Source organism: Leptopilina heterotoma, unplaced genomic scaffold (assembly GCF_015476425.1).
Source record: "Leptopilina heterotoma isolate Lh14 unplaced genomic scaffold, ASM1547642v1 Lhet_47, whole genome shotgun sequence".
NCBI classification, from domain to species: domain Eukaryota; kingdom Metazoa; phylum Arthropoda; class Insecta; order Hymenoptera; family Figitidae; genus Leptopilina; species Leptopilina heterotoma.
This window is the reverse complement of record NW_025111098.1, coordinates 1,709,966-1,728,973: the sequence shown is the minus strand read 5'-3', so window position 1 is coordinate 1,728,973 and position 19,008 is coordinate 1,709,966. Positions and strand designations below refer to the sequence as shown.

The window sequence follows — 19,008 nt, the reverse complement described above, 5'->3', positions numbered from 1 at the left end:
TTAACATTCTTCAAAAGAATTCAATTATTTAAAAAATTTTTTTATAAAATTTCAATTATTTTCAAAAATTTTTTTCAAATTAATGACTTTCAATATTTTTTATTTTAATAAATTTTCCCAAAAGAATTCAATGATTAAAAAAAATTCTACGCAAACGTTTACTTATTTTCATATATAATAAAAATTTCACAGGAATTCAATTATCTATTTACAAATTTTTTATAAATTTCGTATTCTTGAAAATTTTATGAAAATTCGTCGACAGAATTGAATTATCTAAAATTTTGTTGATAAAATTCTTAATGAGAATTCACTTTTAAGAAATATTCAATTATTCAATAAATTATTTCTTTTTGTATTTAAATAATTGAATTCTTGTAGAATTTTTTCATAAAAATTGATTTAAAAATGAATTTTAGTTAAAATTTTAGATAATTGAATATTAAAAGCATTGTAACATGAATTTTTAAAAATAATTGAATTTTGAAAAGGTTTCAAATTAAAATATTTGAAAATTTGGATTTTTCTTACTTTTAATTGACAATTCTGTGGAATTAATTTTGTTGAAAAAGTTTAATTGAATTTTTCTCGAAATTATTTGAAGTCTTTATTTTCTACTTAATATATTTAATTGAAGAATTTCTAAATAATCGAAATTTTGTAAAATTTAATTGTAAACAAGTGGATTTGAAAATTATCAAAAAACTTCTTCAAGAATTATTTAATGAAGAATTTGAGTAAAGAATGGTATTAGAAAATAATAATTGAATTGAAATGATGAAATTAATTTTTAAGAAGTTACAGTAACAATATTCTTATCTCTTATAATATAAAATAATGATTTTATCACTCGGTTATGTTTTTTAAGAATATTCTTATAAGTTGTTGAATTTGAAAAATGTTTGAATTTGAATCTTTTGAAGAATTTTAATTCCTATGGAAAAATAATAACGATTAAATATTTACTTTAAATAAAACTGGTGAACATTTTCTTTTGGATCAGAGAAAAAATCAAAATTTTATCTGGAAATCAGGGAAAAACAAAATTAAATTTTGTCGAATGAATTAAAATTAAATTAAATTTTCAAAAAAATAGTATTTTTTTGTGGCTTTTTCTGGTTATAAAAATATTTCTTTGAAGATAAAATAAATGATTAGCACTTTTTGTTTTATTATAAATCAATGATATAAAAGTGTAATTAAAAAATAAATTGTAAATATAAACTTTTAGAGTTATCTTTATTTTCTAATGTAGTTAGAGTTAATATGTACTATTTACAAAAAAATAACTCAATATATCCTGATAAAACTTTAGAGGCGTCTGCTACACCAAGTATAGAATCACAATAATATAACAAATAGGTATTCGCAAATTAAACGAATATTCGAAACGATAAATCTAAAAAATACACACAAGAAGCAGTCGATTACAAATTATGCAATACCTCGAATAACAAACTTTCTTATTTTCATTTATGCACAAATCACTTAGCAATAAAAAAAAGAATAATTATGAGATCAACGGACTTGAGCAATTATAATTTTGACACTTTTCAATTAATCATTATCAAAACGTGTAATACTTCAAGCCCTTTTATTGCTCATGTAAACGCATAATTTTTTTTCAATCTTTAAAGACGAGTTCTTACAGAGGTCTTGCACTTTGACGGCTTCTCTTTATTAGCTATAAATTAATATAACGATTAATTATTTTATATTCTTCAACCTATCCCTAGATCGAAAATTTATAGTAATTCTATATCACCCGAATCGCATTTGTATGTTTTGAGAACCAACGTTAAATTTTATTCACATTATTTTTATGATTGTGATATTTAGATTAATCAAAACATTCAGGTTTTCATTTCAAGTTTCTCACAGTTCAAACATTATCGCTCTCGATTTTCATTTTACAAAAATTTCATTATAAGGAAAAAAAAATCTACAATTTTCTCAAATTATTGTATTTTTACAATGACTGCCTCGTCTACTTTAAAAAACTATTGTTTCAGAAAATTCATTGTCGTTCTGTCAGGATAATTTGAATAAGTGGATTAGTAAAACAAATCAGTTAGTCAATTATTTCACACTAATAAGAATTAAAGAAAATACTTGCTTGGAAAAATAATGAGCTATCAATGTTTCGAAGGTTACTCACTTCTACTTAAAACATACTTGTATAATATATATTCTCTGATACTCTTTGCTGATAATACATATTACATTACTTTAAAAAAAAAATCTTTAAAGAAGCCAGTCAAAATTAAAGTACGTACAATACAATTAATCTACGACAAGTTTTTTTTCAAATTCCTTTAAAAATGTTGAAAATATGAGAACGGCCCCGCCGTTCAAATTTTTCGCCATATTGGAATTTTTTTTTAATGCAGAAAATGAAAAATTATTTTCGCACATATAAATCTGTTTTTAAACATTATTTCAAATAAAATTTCCGGAAAAAATTACTTTGCGTTTAGAAATAACTATTGTTTCTTTTAACATAATTATGTTAAACACAAGTTTGAATTAAACAAAAAAAATAATAAACAGAAATAAATGGTCATAATTAAAAAGAAATTTACAGTTACAATAACTGTTTATCAAAGAACGCAATTTTTTTTGGGCGTGAAAATACTTTGTAAAAGAAAAAAAAATAAGAGTATTTCATGCAAACATTAATTAAACCTACATTTTTTAATTTATAATATAAAGCATTGAAATAAGTAAAAAAGAACATTTACATTTACTAACGTGAGCTTTTTTAAAAGTTTGATTTGTATAATTCATGATGTGAATTTTTCTTTATCTTGATTTGTTTAAATTTTATGTAAACATTACCTTTTTTTACATGTTACTTTAAAGTTTTTTTTTAATATTGCCATGAGTCTATTGATTTTGTATGCGACGATCGTCCAATATATTCTCTAGCTTTCGTGCAACGAAAGCAGTTGTCATATACTTTTTATTCGATTCTTGTGACATTTCAACTTCCCCTTCGTTCGACAGCAAACGCTTTCCAACTGATTTCTTGGCATCTACCGATATTACCATTTTGTTGATAGCTTCCAAGTCCTGAAATTAAAGAGAGATTATAATAAAATGCTTGTTTTATTAAAATAAATCAAAACTTATAACTTATTTAACTAACAAATGACAACGAAAAAAGTTTTCATTTTACTTTAAAGAAAATTTGAAGTAAAAACAAATTAAGATCTCTGAATAATTTTTACACTGTAACTAGAAAACTTAAAGTAAAGTCTTTTTTATAAACAAAAAAATTAAACATTACTTTAAATATTACAAACTTCTTTAAGTACTTTTCTTCTCATTTCTTTTTCTCAAAAATAATTCACCACTTCAGGCCTCGGATCGACTTTAAAAACGAATAAAAAGTTGCTTTAGTCGATTAAAAATAGAAAAAAAGTCAAAAAGGTCGTTTATTTAATTCAGTGTTGTCACAAAAATTTTATTTTGTATTTCCCTGACTTTTCACTGATTTCTAAATTCAATTATTTAAAACTTGATAACTTTGTTAAATAAATATTTAAATACTTATTGTTTGTTTTTCCACGGAAAATAAAATTTAAAAAAATTCAATTTAAAACCTTCTGAAATTTAATAATTTATAAAAATTACAACTATAATCCTTCAAAAATTCAATTATTTTCTACAATTTTTAACTACTCTAAATCACATATTTTTAAGAATTTTCCGAAAGTTCTTCGAGAAGTCAATTATTTAAATACAAAAATTTAATCTTTTATAATAACCGTAACTGTCCGTATTTTATTTTTTTAAGTTGTTAAGGTACAATATTTTCAAAAAATGATAAATTCTGAGAATTAATCTTTTTAAAAATATTTGTAAATAATTTTTGTGAGATATATAAAAATAATATACAATTGAAAAATTTTTAAACGATTGAAATTTGGTAAAATCCTTCGAAAATAATTGAACTTTGGTAAAATTTTTGAAAAATATAAAAAATAATTAAAATTTTGAAGAATTTTAATTATAAAATATGACATGATTTCTCTGAAATTTTAATAAGTCTAAAAAATAAATTTTTTTAAATTTTAATTTACTTTGTTCGAAGATGGTAATTGAAATGTAAAAAATATGATAAAAAAATTTTTAGAATATTAGTTTTTTTTAAATATTGTAATGTAATTTTTCGAAAATACTTGAATTTCTTAAAAGAATTTTTGTATAATTTAAAAAAACATAATTAATTTTTTTTATGAAATTTAATTAAAAGTTTTCAAGATCATTGTTTTCTCCTAAAAATGTGTAAAATAATTCTAAGAAATTCTAATGTTATTACTATTTTGTGTGTATTTAAATTTTCAGAAATATGTAATTGAAAATACTTAATTGAATTTTAAAAAATTCTAAGAAGTACTTTTTTAAAAATGTTTTAATAATTTTTAGAACCTAATTTTTAATCATTTTCATTTTTAAATTTACTCTTGAAGATTTTTCATTAAAATTTTTGAGAATTTAATTATTTTCAAAATTTACAATAAAAATCCTTCAAAGATTGTAATAAAATACTTGAAAAAATCATTTATTTTCAATTAAATTTTACAAAATTACAATTATTAAAAATCTGTTTAATTGTAAATTTCGAAAATTTAATGAGAAAAATAATTTTTGAAAGATTTGCCTACGGTTATTTTTTAAATTATAAAAATCGAAATAAGTTGAATTTTATACTAAAAAAGTGGTATTTTGTTGCAATATTTGAAAGGAATGTCGAAAAAGTTGTATTTTTTGAAAATTGTTAAAAAAGGCGCATTTTTTGAAAATAGTCGAAAAGTCATAAAATCCGAGGCCTACCACTTAATATTATTTAATTTATTTAAGATAATAATTATACTGAGCAATTCCACGTGAACTAATCCAATAAAAAAAAATATTTTTTAAAGGACATTGTCATATTCAAATTGACTTAACTTTTACAAACATTAAGCGATTTCAATTTTTATATATTGAATTTTAAAGCATTTTTTCTGCACTTTTCAATTCTGAAACTCTTTTCTTAAAAAATATTATTTAATCCCTCTTTTTTTAAAAAAAAATCCTTATTTTTGAATTTTTACAGAAAGTCCATTTTTTTGTTATTTTTATCATTTTCATTGGAAAATAGCGATTTTTTCCAATAAATTATGAAATGTTTAAAAATGGGACAACAATGCGTTTTCAATCAAATAAACAAAAAGTGTTTAAAAAGTTGGTCTTCATTTAATGTTTTGAAAACTTATTGTTGTCCAATTGTTATACTTTTTAAATTTATTGAGAAAAATCTCACTTTTTCAATGAAAATGATGAAAAAATTAGAAAAAAAGCTAGTTTTTCTGAAAATTGAAAAATAAGGTATATTTTTTAAAAAAGAGGGGTTAATAAATTTTTTTTTTGAAAAAAGAGTTTTGAAATTGAAAAGTAGATACAAAATGTTTTAAAATTCACTATAAAAAATTAAAAACTAAGTTTTATCAAAATTATACTGATTGGAAATTAACAATTTTGCTTAAACCGACATAATTGCAATCCTCATAATTTACAGAATTAATTTTTTGAAAAAGTTCATATTTTAGGATTCCATTACTTTTAAACAGAACAACAATTTACCGGAGTTCTAATCAATCTCGAGGAAATTGAAATTTTTACTTGATAGTTTCACCTGGAATTGATCAACGTTAAAGATTTTTAAGGTAGAGAATTTCCATTTTTTGAATAATTTAAAAATTAAACTCGGCCAAACTTAAATAAATAAAATTTTATATTTAACTTAGTAATTATTATGTATACTTTTTATAATTTTTTAGAATTATAAATTTTTTTTAGAATTTAGAAATACAAAAATTGTAAAATAAAACTTCTTTTGTGAAAAATAGGAAAAATGTCACTTGTCTTGTTTTTCTAATTCACGAACTTTTATGGTAATATGTTGAATAATAATTGAAATAATTTGCCTTTGCTGGACTGCGACCAAGACAGTAACTGAGTGTTGGCGCTGGAGTAGCGGAAATAGCCTTCGAGTCCATTATTCTTGTAGTGACACAGCCCGTGATGCGCTTGATGGGAGACTTTTTGGTTGATTTGCCTCGGGGCAGAGGACTGAGTGTCAGATTTGTGGGATTGGCTCTTCCTATGCCTAATCTATTCGCAAATTCTTTAACGGGCGGAACATAGACTGTATTGTAAAACTTTATAAGGTCCCCACGAATCTCTGAACCAAAGTTTTGCGAAGTTCCTGCCATATTCGATGGAGTTGGAGGCGCGACATTATTCACCTGTGCATTCAATCCATTTTCACTGTCTCCTGAGACATCATTTTCATTTTCATTTTGAATCAACACCGATCTGTAAATGTGTGATTCCGCCTGCGGCTGAAGACGGTAGCATCTCATTATTTCAGTGAATGAATTCTTTTCGATTTTCGCCAATTTGCAAATCACGTACACGGCGCACATGAGAATTTGATCGAGATGTCTGTCTCGCATTAAGCAAGTCGCCTCTTTTATTGAATACTCGAATATTGTCCAGATTTTCTTCTTTAAATCCTCATCATCAATCGATAGATTGTGGCACAAATCGTGCATACGAACTGCGGCTAAATTGTAGAATTTTCTGAAAAATAATGCCACAGAGCCTGTTCGTTTTGATCTTGTTGCTTCTCTACTTTGAGAACTAGAATTCGAAGCTGTCGATTTTGGCGTCGACGTTTGTTCTGGCAAAACGTAGAAAACTTTCGAGGTCAACACACTCTGTCCACCGACTCGAAGCAAACTGTGACCACTGGATTTGCTGTCGCCAAATAATTGTTTTTTTGGTACACCCGTTGAGGAGATTGGCGACTGGAATCTGCGAACAAAATTCAGAAAATAAATATTCTGTGTACATTATCAGGCTTTGCACTCATCTACGTTTCAAATACTTTCAAAAAATTTTCGAAATTCAATTATTTAAATGAAAATTGATAAAATTCACAATAATTCAATTACTTTCACTAATAATAACATTTTTCATGAAAATTTAATTAAAAAAAAAAAAAATTTTTATAAAATTTTTCGCAATTATTCAATAATTTTCATAAATAAAATTCTTTTTAGGAATTCAATTAATTTTGAAAATTATAAAAAAATCCTTAATAACTATTCGATTATTTTCGTAAATAATAAAATTCTTCGCAGGATTTCAATTATTATTCTTTTAGATTTTAATAAAATTCTTCCCAAAAATTCAATTATGTCGATAAATATCAAAAATATTCCAGAAAATTCAATTATTTTGAAACATTTTAATAAAATTCTTTGCAAAATTTAATTGTTTCCAAACAGAATTCAATTATTTAAAAATTTTTTGCAAAAAATCTTCGTAAGAATTCAATTCTTTTCATGAATAATAAAAAGTATATAAGAATTCAATTATTTAAAATAATATTTTTATAATTATATTTCGAAAAAATTAATTATTTAAAACAATGAATTTAATTATTAAAAAAAACAAAAGTTTTCATAGAAATTAAATTCTTTTAGAACATTTTAATAAATATTTTTGCAATAATTCAATTATTTACAAAAATAATTCTTCGAAAGAATTCAATTATGTCGATAAATAACAAAATTATTCCCGAAAATTAAATTATTTTCATAAATCGCAGAATTTAAATTATTTTTATTACAATCTTACAGGAATTGCTCAAAAAATGAAATTATTCTTAAAAATTTAATTTCTATTCCTCGAAAAAATCAATTATTTAAAAAAATGTTTTTTAATTATTTTCTTTGGAAGAATTCAATTCTTTACAGAAATCTTAGAATTTTTTTCAGGAATTCAATTATTTTCAAATATTTTAATAAAATTGTTCAAAAGAAATAAATTATTTTAAATACAATTTGAATTAAATTTGTTTGAAATAATTTAATCATTCTTTTAGATTTTAATAAAATTATTTCCAAGAATTCAATAATTTTCATAAATAATTCTTCGGAAGAATTCAATTATGTAGATAAATAACAAAACTATTCTTGAAAATTCAAGTATTTTGAGGCATTTTAATAAAATTCTTTGCAAAATTCAATTGTTTTCATAAATAACAATATTCATAACAAGAATTCAAATATTTCTGGTAAAAAGTAATAAATTTCTTATTGGAAATTCAATTATTTAAAAAAATTCTAATAAAATCATTCGCAAGAATTCAATTATTTTCATAAATAATAAAATGCTTTTTAGGAATTCAATTAATTTCTAAAAAATTTAATAAAATACCACACAGACATTTAGTCATTCTAAAAAATTTTAATAGAATTCTTTGTAAAATTTAATTATTTTTTTGAAAACTTTTAGCAATTCAATGATTTTCAATATCTACTATTTTCATATAATTTCCAAACAGAATTCAATTATTTAAAAAAAATTTTGTAAAAATCTTCGTAAAAATTAAATTCTTTTCATGAGTAATAATAATAATTTCTAAGGAATTCAATTATTTAAATTAGAATTTGCATAAAATTAGTGGGAAGAAATGAATTATTTTTAAATTTTTATAAAATTCTTCCCAAGAATTAAATTATTTTTATAATTATTGAAATGAATAATAAAATTCGTTGCAGAAATTGAATTTATTATTATATTTCTATATAATTATATTCGCGTTTTTTTGGTCATTAGAGAGTAGTAAATTTAATTCTTTAGTGCAGGGAACGTACCTTTCGGATGCTGAAGAAATGGGACTTTGTATATCGTAGTGTGTACCACGATCGAGAGCAATTCTTCGCAAACCAGGATGTCCGGGTATATTTTGTTCAATTGAATCCGCAAAACCTGGCAACGAAACATCTTCACAGCTGGGAACGCCACCTTCGGTTGATTCAATAGCCAGCCACAGTGGACTATTTTTCTTCCAAGCTAAAGACTCCAAAATCTTCTCCTCAATACAATTTAAATGTTTAACTACGTCTCTTGATAATTGTTCCTCTACCTTCACGGTAATTTCAATAACTTTATAAAAATAATATGCCTCTATGTTTAAGGCGCTCAATATCCAGGGAAATGTTCTGTCCTCATTTTTATACGAGTAAATAACTATTTCCAAACAACAAGCGAAAAGGCACTGAACGAACACTTCATTCGTTATTAAGTTCTGAAAAAAATAATATTTAATTTAAATTTAAATTTCTTTAATTAGAAAAGGAAAAATTCGTTGAAACAATAAAAAGAGAAATATTTGAATAAACTTACAGTAATGTCAACATTAGGTTTCTTGCTTTTCTCATCCTTGAGAATCATTTCTAAGATTTTGTAAAATAGCGGTTGGGCTAGATTAACTCTTTTCTTTCCAAAATCCAAAGAGGAATTGTCCGTTCCATTCGTGTTTTGTGTGTACTTGGCACAAAATAAATCTCCAATCTCTTTAACTTTGGTTTCAACGATAGTTTTAACGTCACGTGAACAACTGTTGAAAATTTCGAGCAAAGCTTCACTTGGTGATCCTTGCCGTCTGTTCAAAAGGTGAAATAGACGATTGACACTTTGCGTGGCATTGGAAACTGGCGCAACACTTGAAGTATCTCTGGGTCTTAAATATTTTCGACCGGTCAATGGAGTTGGTGGCGCAGAATTTTGAACCTGCTGCGAAGACAAAACAGTCCATTAAATTAGTGTTTCTATAATTTAAATCACAGCTGTTAAAGATCATAATTTTTTTTAAATACAATTTTTTAAATCTGATTTTAAAAATAAAATTTTTCCTGTAACTTGATTTTTTTAGTAATGATAATAAAAAATTAATTTTTTAATAAAAAAACCTATTTTAAAGTAAAAAGTTGATTTTAATCATGATTAAAATGGAAACATGTCTTTGATTTATATCATAACAGCTCTGATTAGAATACTTTAGAGGAGACTTTAAACAATATACATACTCCTCCTTCCGACTCTCGTCTCGCTTGAAATTGCTCTTGCAAATCTCCGACATTTATTATTCTTCTAGGTGAACCAATATTGACATTTGCACTTTCCCCTAGAATATAGATTTTTATTAGCCATACTTGTTAATTAACAAGATAAATTTTTAGATAATTAAACTAACTAATTAATAAATAAATAGATAATTACTGAATTTCTATAATTTCTATAATTAAATTACTAAAATTTAAATAATTAACTTACCCAAAAATATTCTTTCGTCAAAATCACCAACGGAAAGCACGTGATGTTCGTACAATTTATTAACTGCCTTGAAATTAGCATCGAAATTTGTAGTTTCTAAGATCTCGGAAAAATTGGATCGTTCTCCTTGAAGGACTTGATCATCGAATAATTTATTCAAAAGATTTTTAAAAATATGTTCCTTGATGATCATTGCTTCAACCGTGATGGCGTCGTGACGATTCGACAGCAATTCAAGAATGCAGTTCGCCGTTTTACTCGGAATATAACTTTCCTCATTGAAATTCGACGGTAGGCCTGTAATTAAAATAACAATTAGTGAAAAAGAAACTAACCAAATTGTCTTTAAAAAAAAACAGATTCTTTAAAAAAAAAGATTCTTTTTAAGAAAAAAAGATTCTTGTTTACTCACCAGGAAAATTGGGATTCAATAAATCACGTCTATCATTTAAAATAGCATTTTTGTACATAAGATCGCAGCATACCAAAAGTAAATGGTACGAGTTGACTAAGTCATCGGAAATAGCTGGAATTGTACCCTTTATGCATACAAAAAGACTCCAGCAAAATTCAAATACTCTTCCTGGGGTGCATGGAATATTCTTTTGCCTTCGCGATCTTGTTGGCTGCAAAGTTTCTGCGGGATTTTGAAAAATGTCTGCAAAAATTGGTTGGTATTTTTTGAAGATGTTGAAAGAGACGGCAAAGTTTCGCTCGAGTTTCTCAATTCTAAAACGAAAATCCTGTGGCATGTTCGCCATATCTGCCCATTGTTTGCTTTTTGAGAAGAATTCCAATAAAGGTAAATTGCAAAGTCGTAAAAGTCGAGTTAATGACACCCTGTTAGTCTCGACATTTGACGAAGACCTTCCTGAAGATGAAGTAGGAGTTTTGCGACAAGCAACATATAAAGCACACCCTATCCAGTGAATTGCTTCGCCCTAAAGGAACAGTAAATATCAATTTTAGAAATACATATTTAGAAAATATGTATTTTCTTCTCATACAGTAATTTATTATTATGAAGCTAATTTCCTTCAAAGTGACAAAAAAACTAAAGTTTTTATTTTGGAATTTTTACATAAAATTCAGATTCAATGTCACAACAAACTTGTAATACCAAGTCTTTAAATAATGCAATTAGCCTTTTTTAAAAAATACTTTTATCCCAAAAACATGGTTGATACAAAAATTTGATTTTGTATTTCCTAGCTTTTATATTATTATTTACTCTTTCCTCCATTATTTTTAAAAATTTTAATAAAACACTTTAAAAAAACCAATGTAAATTATTTTTAATAAAACTTTAGAAAAAATTTCAATTACTAGTTTCTGAAACCAAAAAAAGAGTTGAAATATTTTTAAAAAACTAATCTTTTAGAATTTTAAATAAATTTTTCGATAGTTTGAATTTTAAAAACAGAATTTTAAATTAAAATTTTCTTAAAATTAACTAATTAATAAAAATATTAATTGAAAATCTTTAAAAAATTAAATTATTTTAGAAGCAATTTGGATCCTTTAATTGTGCTTTTTACACTAAAAAATATTTGTAATAAACATGAATACATTCGATTGCGACTCTTTGTGAAATTCAATTATTTTTCATTTAATAAATTTAAATTCTTTGGAAATTAGTTTTTTGAAAGTCTCTATTTCTTTAACAAATTTAATTATTTTTTATTTTATTTCACAAAATTTTCATTAATTTGATAATTCTTCTAAGAAATTTCCATAAATTTGACTATTATTTAATAAAATTTTATTAAAAATTCAAGTATTTAAAAAATTTAAATAAAATTTTTAAGAAACCAATTTTTTCAGAACTTTAAATAAAATTATTTGTAATTTAGAATAATAATTATAATAGTATAATATAATAAAATAATAATTTTTAAAATAAATAATTATTCATTTCTTCACAGGAATTTCATTCAAAAAATTTAGTTCAAAACTATTAGAAATTTAATTAATTCTCAAAATTGCAACTTTTTTTTATTTAAAATCTTTTTTAAGTTTTTTAATTTAAAAATTTTAAAATCCTCGTTTTTTCGTTTTTTTTCTATAGGAAATTTCAAAATCGTAAAATTCGTAGATTTTTCGAATTTTTTTTCTGCAGAAAATTTTCGAAGTCTTAAATTTAGACTAAATTTAGTTTTTGAACGATTTTTAAAATTTCTTAAAAATTAAAATTTCTCTAAAATTCGTTGATTTTTTTTTGTTTTTTTTTTCTACAAAAAATTTCAAAACCTTGAATTTGGACTAAATTCATGAAATTTCTTAATTTTCCAACTAAATCATACACAAAAAATCAATTTTTGAACGATTTTGAAAATTTTACAAAATTTAAAAATCGTCGTTTTTTGTCTATAGAAAATTTCAAAATCTGGAAATTCGTCGATTTTTCCAAATTTCTTTTTGCAGAAAATTTTTGGAATCTTAATTTTTGACTGAGTTTGTTATTTTTTCATTTTCAAACAAAATTATATGAAAAATTCAGTTTTTAAACGATTTTGAAAATTTAAAAAAAATTCGTCGATTTTTTTGTTTTTTTTTCTACAGAAAATTTCAAAACCTTGAATTTTTATTAAATTCATGAAATTTTTTCATTCTCCAACTAAATCATAGGCAAAAAATTAGTTTTTGAACGATTTTGAAAATTTTAAAATCGTTGTTTTTTTCTATAGAAAATTTAAAAATCGTGAAATTTGTTGATTTTTTCGATTTTTTTTTGCAGAAAATTTTCGGAATCTTAATTACTACTAAATTTGTTATTTTTTTCATTTTCTAACTAAATTATACTATTTGAATGAAACTTAGACACCTACAACTCTAGGAGTGTAAACAATTTTAGAATTATGAGCAACATGTTTCATTCTAAAGTAACATTCGCTTTCTCTAATTGTTTAATTTGGCAATATTCAATTATAGTCCCATTGAAATTTTCTTCTTTATTTCAAGCGTTTGGTTGATTCAATGGACTTGCAGACAATGCATGGAATCTTGTAAATAATATTGTTTTCCTGCAGGTGTAACGTCTTTATTAGATTTTAATATGAAAGATAGGTCATTTTTAATCCATTGTGTGTTAATGGTTTTAAAATGGTGGTTGTGCTTTCAAAGAAACAATCCAGGAGTTTTTCACTTGTGAAAAATGCATTTGTCGCCTACAACAGAGTCATCACAAAAATATAATTTTGGGTTTCTCTTATTTTTAGAGAAAATTTTTATTTTTTTCTTGATCCCGATGAAAAAATTTCAAGAAGTTTCTCTATTATAAAAAAGAGGGATAATTTCTAGAATTAAAAATTTGAATTCAGAGCTTTCAAGTGACAAAAATAAGATTTTAAAGTCTTTACTCTTAACGCTTTTAAGCCTAAATTTTTATATTTCAAAGATTTATAATAATAAAATTGTTTAAATCCTTTTACGTTGAAAAATTAAAAATTTCCTATTATTCTCTTCATAATGAAACAATTATCCAAAATTTTGTTACTTATTAATAGCTGGAGGTACCCAATAAAATAACTTACACTCCAACTTATTTGGTACTCTAATTTTTATTTATATCTTATTTCATATTGTTGTTATTTATATACTTATGCATTAAAGTAATGTAAACTAAAACCTTCGCAGGATTCCTACGAAAATCCTAACTCAAAATTTAACGCTTTTTCCTGATTTTCTAGGTCATTTTCCAGAAAATTTCAGTAAAATTTTGAAAATAATTTTCACGTCATTTACTCATTTAAATCAATTTCAAAATTTATTATGCGTACATGAGTCGAAAATGTTTTATATTTTCGCACAAAATTAAAAAAAACTGCGCTAAAAGGTTCAAAAAGGACACCGCAGGAAATACATTAGTTTTGGCTCCAAGTCGATTTTCCAAACAGTTTTTGAATTTAATAGTTTTCTTCAGACTTAATACAAATTCAAAATTTATAAGAGAATCGACTGGGGCCCAAAACTAATGTATTCCCTGCGGGATACTTTGGAAAAATGTGATTCTAACAAATTTCAAAATTATTAGGAACAACTTAAAGCAAAAGGCATTTGTATTTCACTAAAATTAAAGAAAATTATTATCTTTAAAATATTTTTCAAAATATGTGCAATATTTCGTATAAAATTAAAGTTACTCCTAAAATAGAATCAAAACATTTTAATTTGGTCCAAGAAATGTCAAAAATTAAAAAAATTTTCATTGTAACAAGAAAATAATTATGCAAAATTTAAAAAATAATTTTTACAATTTTTATTGAAGCATATCTTTTTTAAATAAAACTTTGCTTTTTTTGCTGAAAATACTAAAAAATAATATTATTAATTTATTTTTTATTTAATAATTCAGTTATTTATTTAACTATAATTTCAGGTCATAATTTTTATTTATAAAACATATAAAAAAATTATGATCTACAAACAGTTAGAAAAATAATCAAATGAATTTTCAAATAAAAAAGTTGAATAATATGGTATTTTTTATCAATTCAGCTAAAAAACAATGTTTTTTTTTAAAAAATTATTTCAAAAATTGTAAAAATAAAGTTTTTCGTTTGGCAATTTTTTGGTGGGTTCAAAAAACATATTTTCTACAAAATTACGCATTTCAAAATCTACCAAATAAAAATTCAAAAAGGGTTAAAATATTTTCTGACCGATTTTATTTTATGGCCATTGCATTTCTTTCAGAAAATTACTATAAAAATAATTTCATGGAAGATTTAAATTATTTTCTTGATATATAAATAAAAACATCGGTGTTAAACCCTTCAGGTTTTTTACTGTAAAATTCATTATTGTCTAGGAATTTCATTCAAAAGTACGGAAAAAGTATAAAATTTCCAGAATTTATATGAAAATTCTGAATTTTTGGTGTTTAGCAAGCTTCAAATTTTAAGAAAAAAAAATCAAACGTATAAATTATTTAACGAATAATTTTACTTAAAAATCCAAAAATATTTGAATTTTGAAAGAGTTGCGTTTAAAATTTTTTTTATAAATAATCGAATTTTTAAAGACTTCGAATTAAAATTTTGAATAATTTTAATTAAAAATTGAGATTTTATTTTCTTTCTGAAAAATTGTATACCAAATTTTTTTAAAATTAGTAAAATTTTTCAATATCAGATATTTAATTGAAAAATTTTCAACTTATCGATGACAAAAAAAAACTTAGAAAATTGTATAGACTAAGTTGGAACTCATCCAAAAAAAACTTTTGTTTAGAGAATATTTTTTCATTTTAAATGCTTTTTAAAAATAATTTTAAAAATGTTTTAAACTTTAAATTTAAAAAATGTTGGTAAATGAATTAATTACTAAATAATATAGATAATAATCGGATTTCTCAAAAAGGAAAAGCGAAAATGTAGAAAAATTCGTTTTCCTTCAATAAGAAGTTTAAACAAAAATTATGCTGTTTGTCTTTGTAAATGCATTTTGTAAAAAGGAAAATAAATATTTTATTTGGAAAAGAAAAACAATAAAAACATTTTAAAAAATTATCAAATACACAAATAGATCGCCTCCTATCAATAAACAACCCAGACGAACATTTTTACACCTCTTAAACATTTTTTACATTTAAACATTTTGTCAGCAAATACGGTCAAGTAAATTTTTATCAACTATTCCTACAAGGTAAAAATAAAAGCCAAAGAATAAATTCCTATTTATTTTTCACTATTTTATGCATTTTTAAAACCAAAAAACTAAATTATAAAGTTGGTAAAATTTCCCAAATTTTGTATGAAATATTGACACTAAAAATGAAAACAATTTTTTTCCCAACACAGTAAGAAATGAAAAAGGAAAATTTCCCTCTCGATAAACAAAGGAATGAAAAATATAAAAAATAATCAAGATATTTATAAAACAAGTTACCCTACTTGCGACAATATACGCTGAGAACAGATAAAACAATTTGTTTTCGATTACTTTTTAAGATTGATTTTTCAACAATTTTTTTCATCGTAATTCACGGAAAGGCGGAGCACAATTTTGAAATAATTCAGCCTTCCTCGAAGGGAAAATTTCCATGAAAATTGATAGGCACTTGGTGGAAAATAGTTGAAAATAAATACCTCGAGTGAATAATTCTGTCTTATGGTTTCGTAGGACCTCCAAGCCTCCGATGCTGATGTTGCATCCATATTCAGCTTTTGACATAATTCCTGATGTCTACTGTACGTAGAATCATCAATATCGTCCGACTGCCCCATCTTTTAAAAAATTAACACTCAAATTATTGTAAACTAATAAGAAAATGACTACAAAAACGAACTCTTTTTATGACAAGGGCGCGCCATACATGCCAATACATGCGACTGCAGCTTGCTCACTGAATGCTCATACACTCCACTTTGGCGCGAAAATCTTGGGCGCACTGTTTACGTTAAATACCCGCGACTGCGGCGGCCATCTTAACTTGTTGATATTTCAGATTTCACTTTGGCGGGAAAAGAAAATTCCGGTTCATTTACTTATCTCTCTCCTTTACAAAACTTGATTTCAATTTAATTAATAGTAAAAATATTTCCCCCCTTCTTGAAAAAGTCAACAATTATTAAAATTTACATTAAATTTTTAATTAGAAACTTTAAATTTCAACCACCAATTGGATATTGGAATTATTCTAGGTTAGTTTCAGGAAGAAAAAATTTTTCTTTAGAAAATTCAATGAGTATGTAATTATTACAAATATTCGTCGAGTTAAATAGATTTTAAAAAAAAATTATTATTTTCAATGAATTAATAAATGTTGGTAATTAAAAGTTAGTATTTTTAGCGCGCTATTTTCCCTTTCCATATTCAGTCACATGTCTTGTTTGATAGGCCGAACCTTTGCTTGCAAGGAATATTGTGTTTCATTTTAATAATTCGTATTGTATGAATATATTAAATAAATATAAGAAAGTGGGATATTTTATAAACGTTGGAATTTTTTTAAGATAGGTTAATAGTTATTTATTATTAACTTTGACTTTATTGGTATCTGAAAATATAAAGGTGTGGCGATTGCGCCTAGTGGAAATTAAGGAGCTTTCACACCTTCCACTTTTTGACTTCTAATGTTAAGGCTATTGCAGAATACGGAAACACTTTCGCCAACGCAAAAGATAAAATAGAAAAAGGGAGAACTATGTAATTTCTTTGTATTTTGTTTTATTTTCGTATTTCCTATTTTGCAGTAGCCAATAAAAAAATTTATTTCTCTGTTTTTGTCAAGCGAATCGACTGAATTAACTTTTTACGGTCTTGTGGCTAAATTTGATTGGCTTTGAGAAAATCTCCATTCTCACTTTAGATTTAACTGAAAATAGTAAAAAATTAGCTAAAACCAATGAAATTTAGCAATTCGATGGTAAAATTTCTTTCAGTCAATTCGCTTGACTATACCGGAAGTGCAGGTACTGTTTACATGCGTCCTTCCGGTTTTCATACATTATTGCAAAACGGTGGCATTTCTGCTATTATATTTAATATATTATAATTATATTACATAATATATTTATTATATTAGTTTGTGGTAAATTTATTTACCACTTTTTGTAACAAACTAAAAATTCTAATAGAAATGACGCGGTTTACAAAAAGGCAACCGGAAAGAAGACAAACCGGAAGAAAACAACATAGGCAGTTAGGGATGCTTCACAAATTATTTCACTCAAATTTGGAAAATTTTTAACTCCTCCCCCCTCCCTTGGTCATATTTTGTTAAGGCTAACACATAATGAATATGAATAGGGTAAAAAGAAACAACTACAGTTTGCACAAATATTAATATTTTTTAAGTTTCAAAGTTGCTAAAAGTTTATAAAACCATGAACAGTCGTGCTCAGGAATGCCTTTCGCCAGGGAAGGCACTAATTTCACGAAGTTTTCCTACCTTCTATATTTTTGACATTGTCTAGAAAATCAGCCAATGGAAAAGCAGAATTCCGTTGAAATTATTGGCACGAACTATAAAGAATATAGAAAGTGGACAAAAGGCGTCAAATTAGTGCCTTCTCTAAGAGAAGACATTCCTGAGCACGACTATACTATCTGATGCAATGTACATTATTTTAATAAAGTTTTAATGAAAAGTCTAAAAATAATTATGAAGATTACACCTCATTTTTTGCTGTCAAAAAGGTATGTAAAGGCGCTTGCACACTTCCAAATTTTTAGACGAGCAGCGAATTTTCACGACCTTGAAATGCACATTACTAAATATGATTGGCTCTGACAAAAGTACATTTTCTCGCAGCTTTTTGTAGAGCCAATCATATTTAGTAATGTGAGTTTCAAGGCCATGAAAATTCGCTGCTCGCCCAAAATTTTGGAAGTGTGCAAGCGCCTTAACAGTCAGGGAGCACACCTTCGGTAAAAATTTTCCGAACGGAAAATTTTTCATTGAAGTAAGAGAGACAGACTGTGTATCTGACTCTCTTACTCCAATGCAAATTTTCCTTTCTGGACAATTTTTACAGAAGGTGTAAACATTCCATGATGCTTGCGTCCTTCCGGTTTTGACGAAGTTTTATGGGTTTTATGGAGCATTTACACCTTTGGTAAAAATTGACCAGAATGGAAAATCTACATTGGAGTAAGAGAGACAGACACACAGCCTGTCTCTTTTACTCCAATAAAGATTTTCCATTCTGGACAATTTTCATCGCGAACAAGATGCATGAGATAGAAAAGGACACAAACATGTCTCTGTCCTTTTCTAACTCATGTTTTGCGTTCGCGGACGCTAAGCATGAGTTAGAAAAGGACAGATGTATATTTGTGTCCTCTTCTTTCTCATGCTCCGTTCCCGTTCCGATTCATTCTACG

The 19,008-nt window shown here is 25.0% G+C and overlaps 1 protein-coding gene across 2 annotated transcripts; it reads right to left on the bottom strand.

Annotated features, from left to right (window-relative positions):
• Nucleotides 1-1,220: 1,220 nt before the first annotated feature.
• On the bottom strand, nt 1,221-16,601 carry LOC122507410 (retinoblastoma-like protein 1). 2 transcript variants are annotated; one of them, XM_043620105.1, is made up of 8 exons: nt 16,269-16,601; nt 10,592-11,120; nt 10,180-10,476; nt 9,933-10,030; nt 9,250-9,636; nt 8,718-9,151; nt 5,976-6,867; nt 1,221-3,072 (listed from the first exon to the last, which is right to left on the bottom strand). In XM_043620105.1, the coding sequence occupies exons 1-8, from the start codon at nt 16,404-16,406 to the stop codon at nt 2,887-2,889; spliced, it is 2,961 nt and encodes a 986-aa protein (XP_043476040.1). In that variant the 5' UTR covers nt 16,407-16,601; the 3' UTR covers nt 1,221-2,886. The 2 variants fall into 2 exon arrangements, with proteins under 2 accessions (XP_043476040.1, XP_043476039.1); XM_043620104.1 differs by having other exon boundaries at nt 9,250-9,639; nt 16,269-16,600.
• Nucleotides 16,602-19,008: the final 2,407 nt, after the last annotated feature.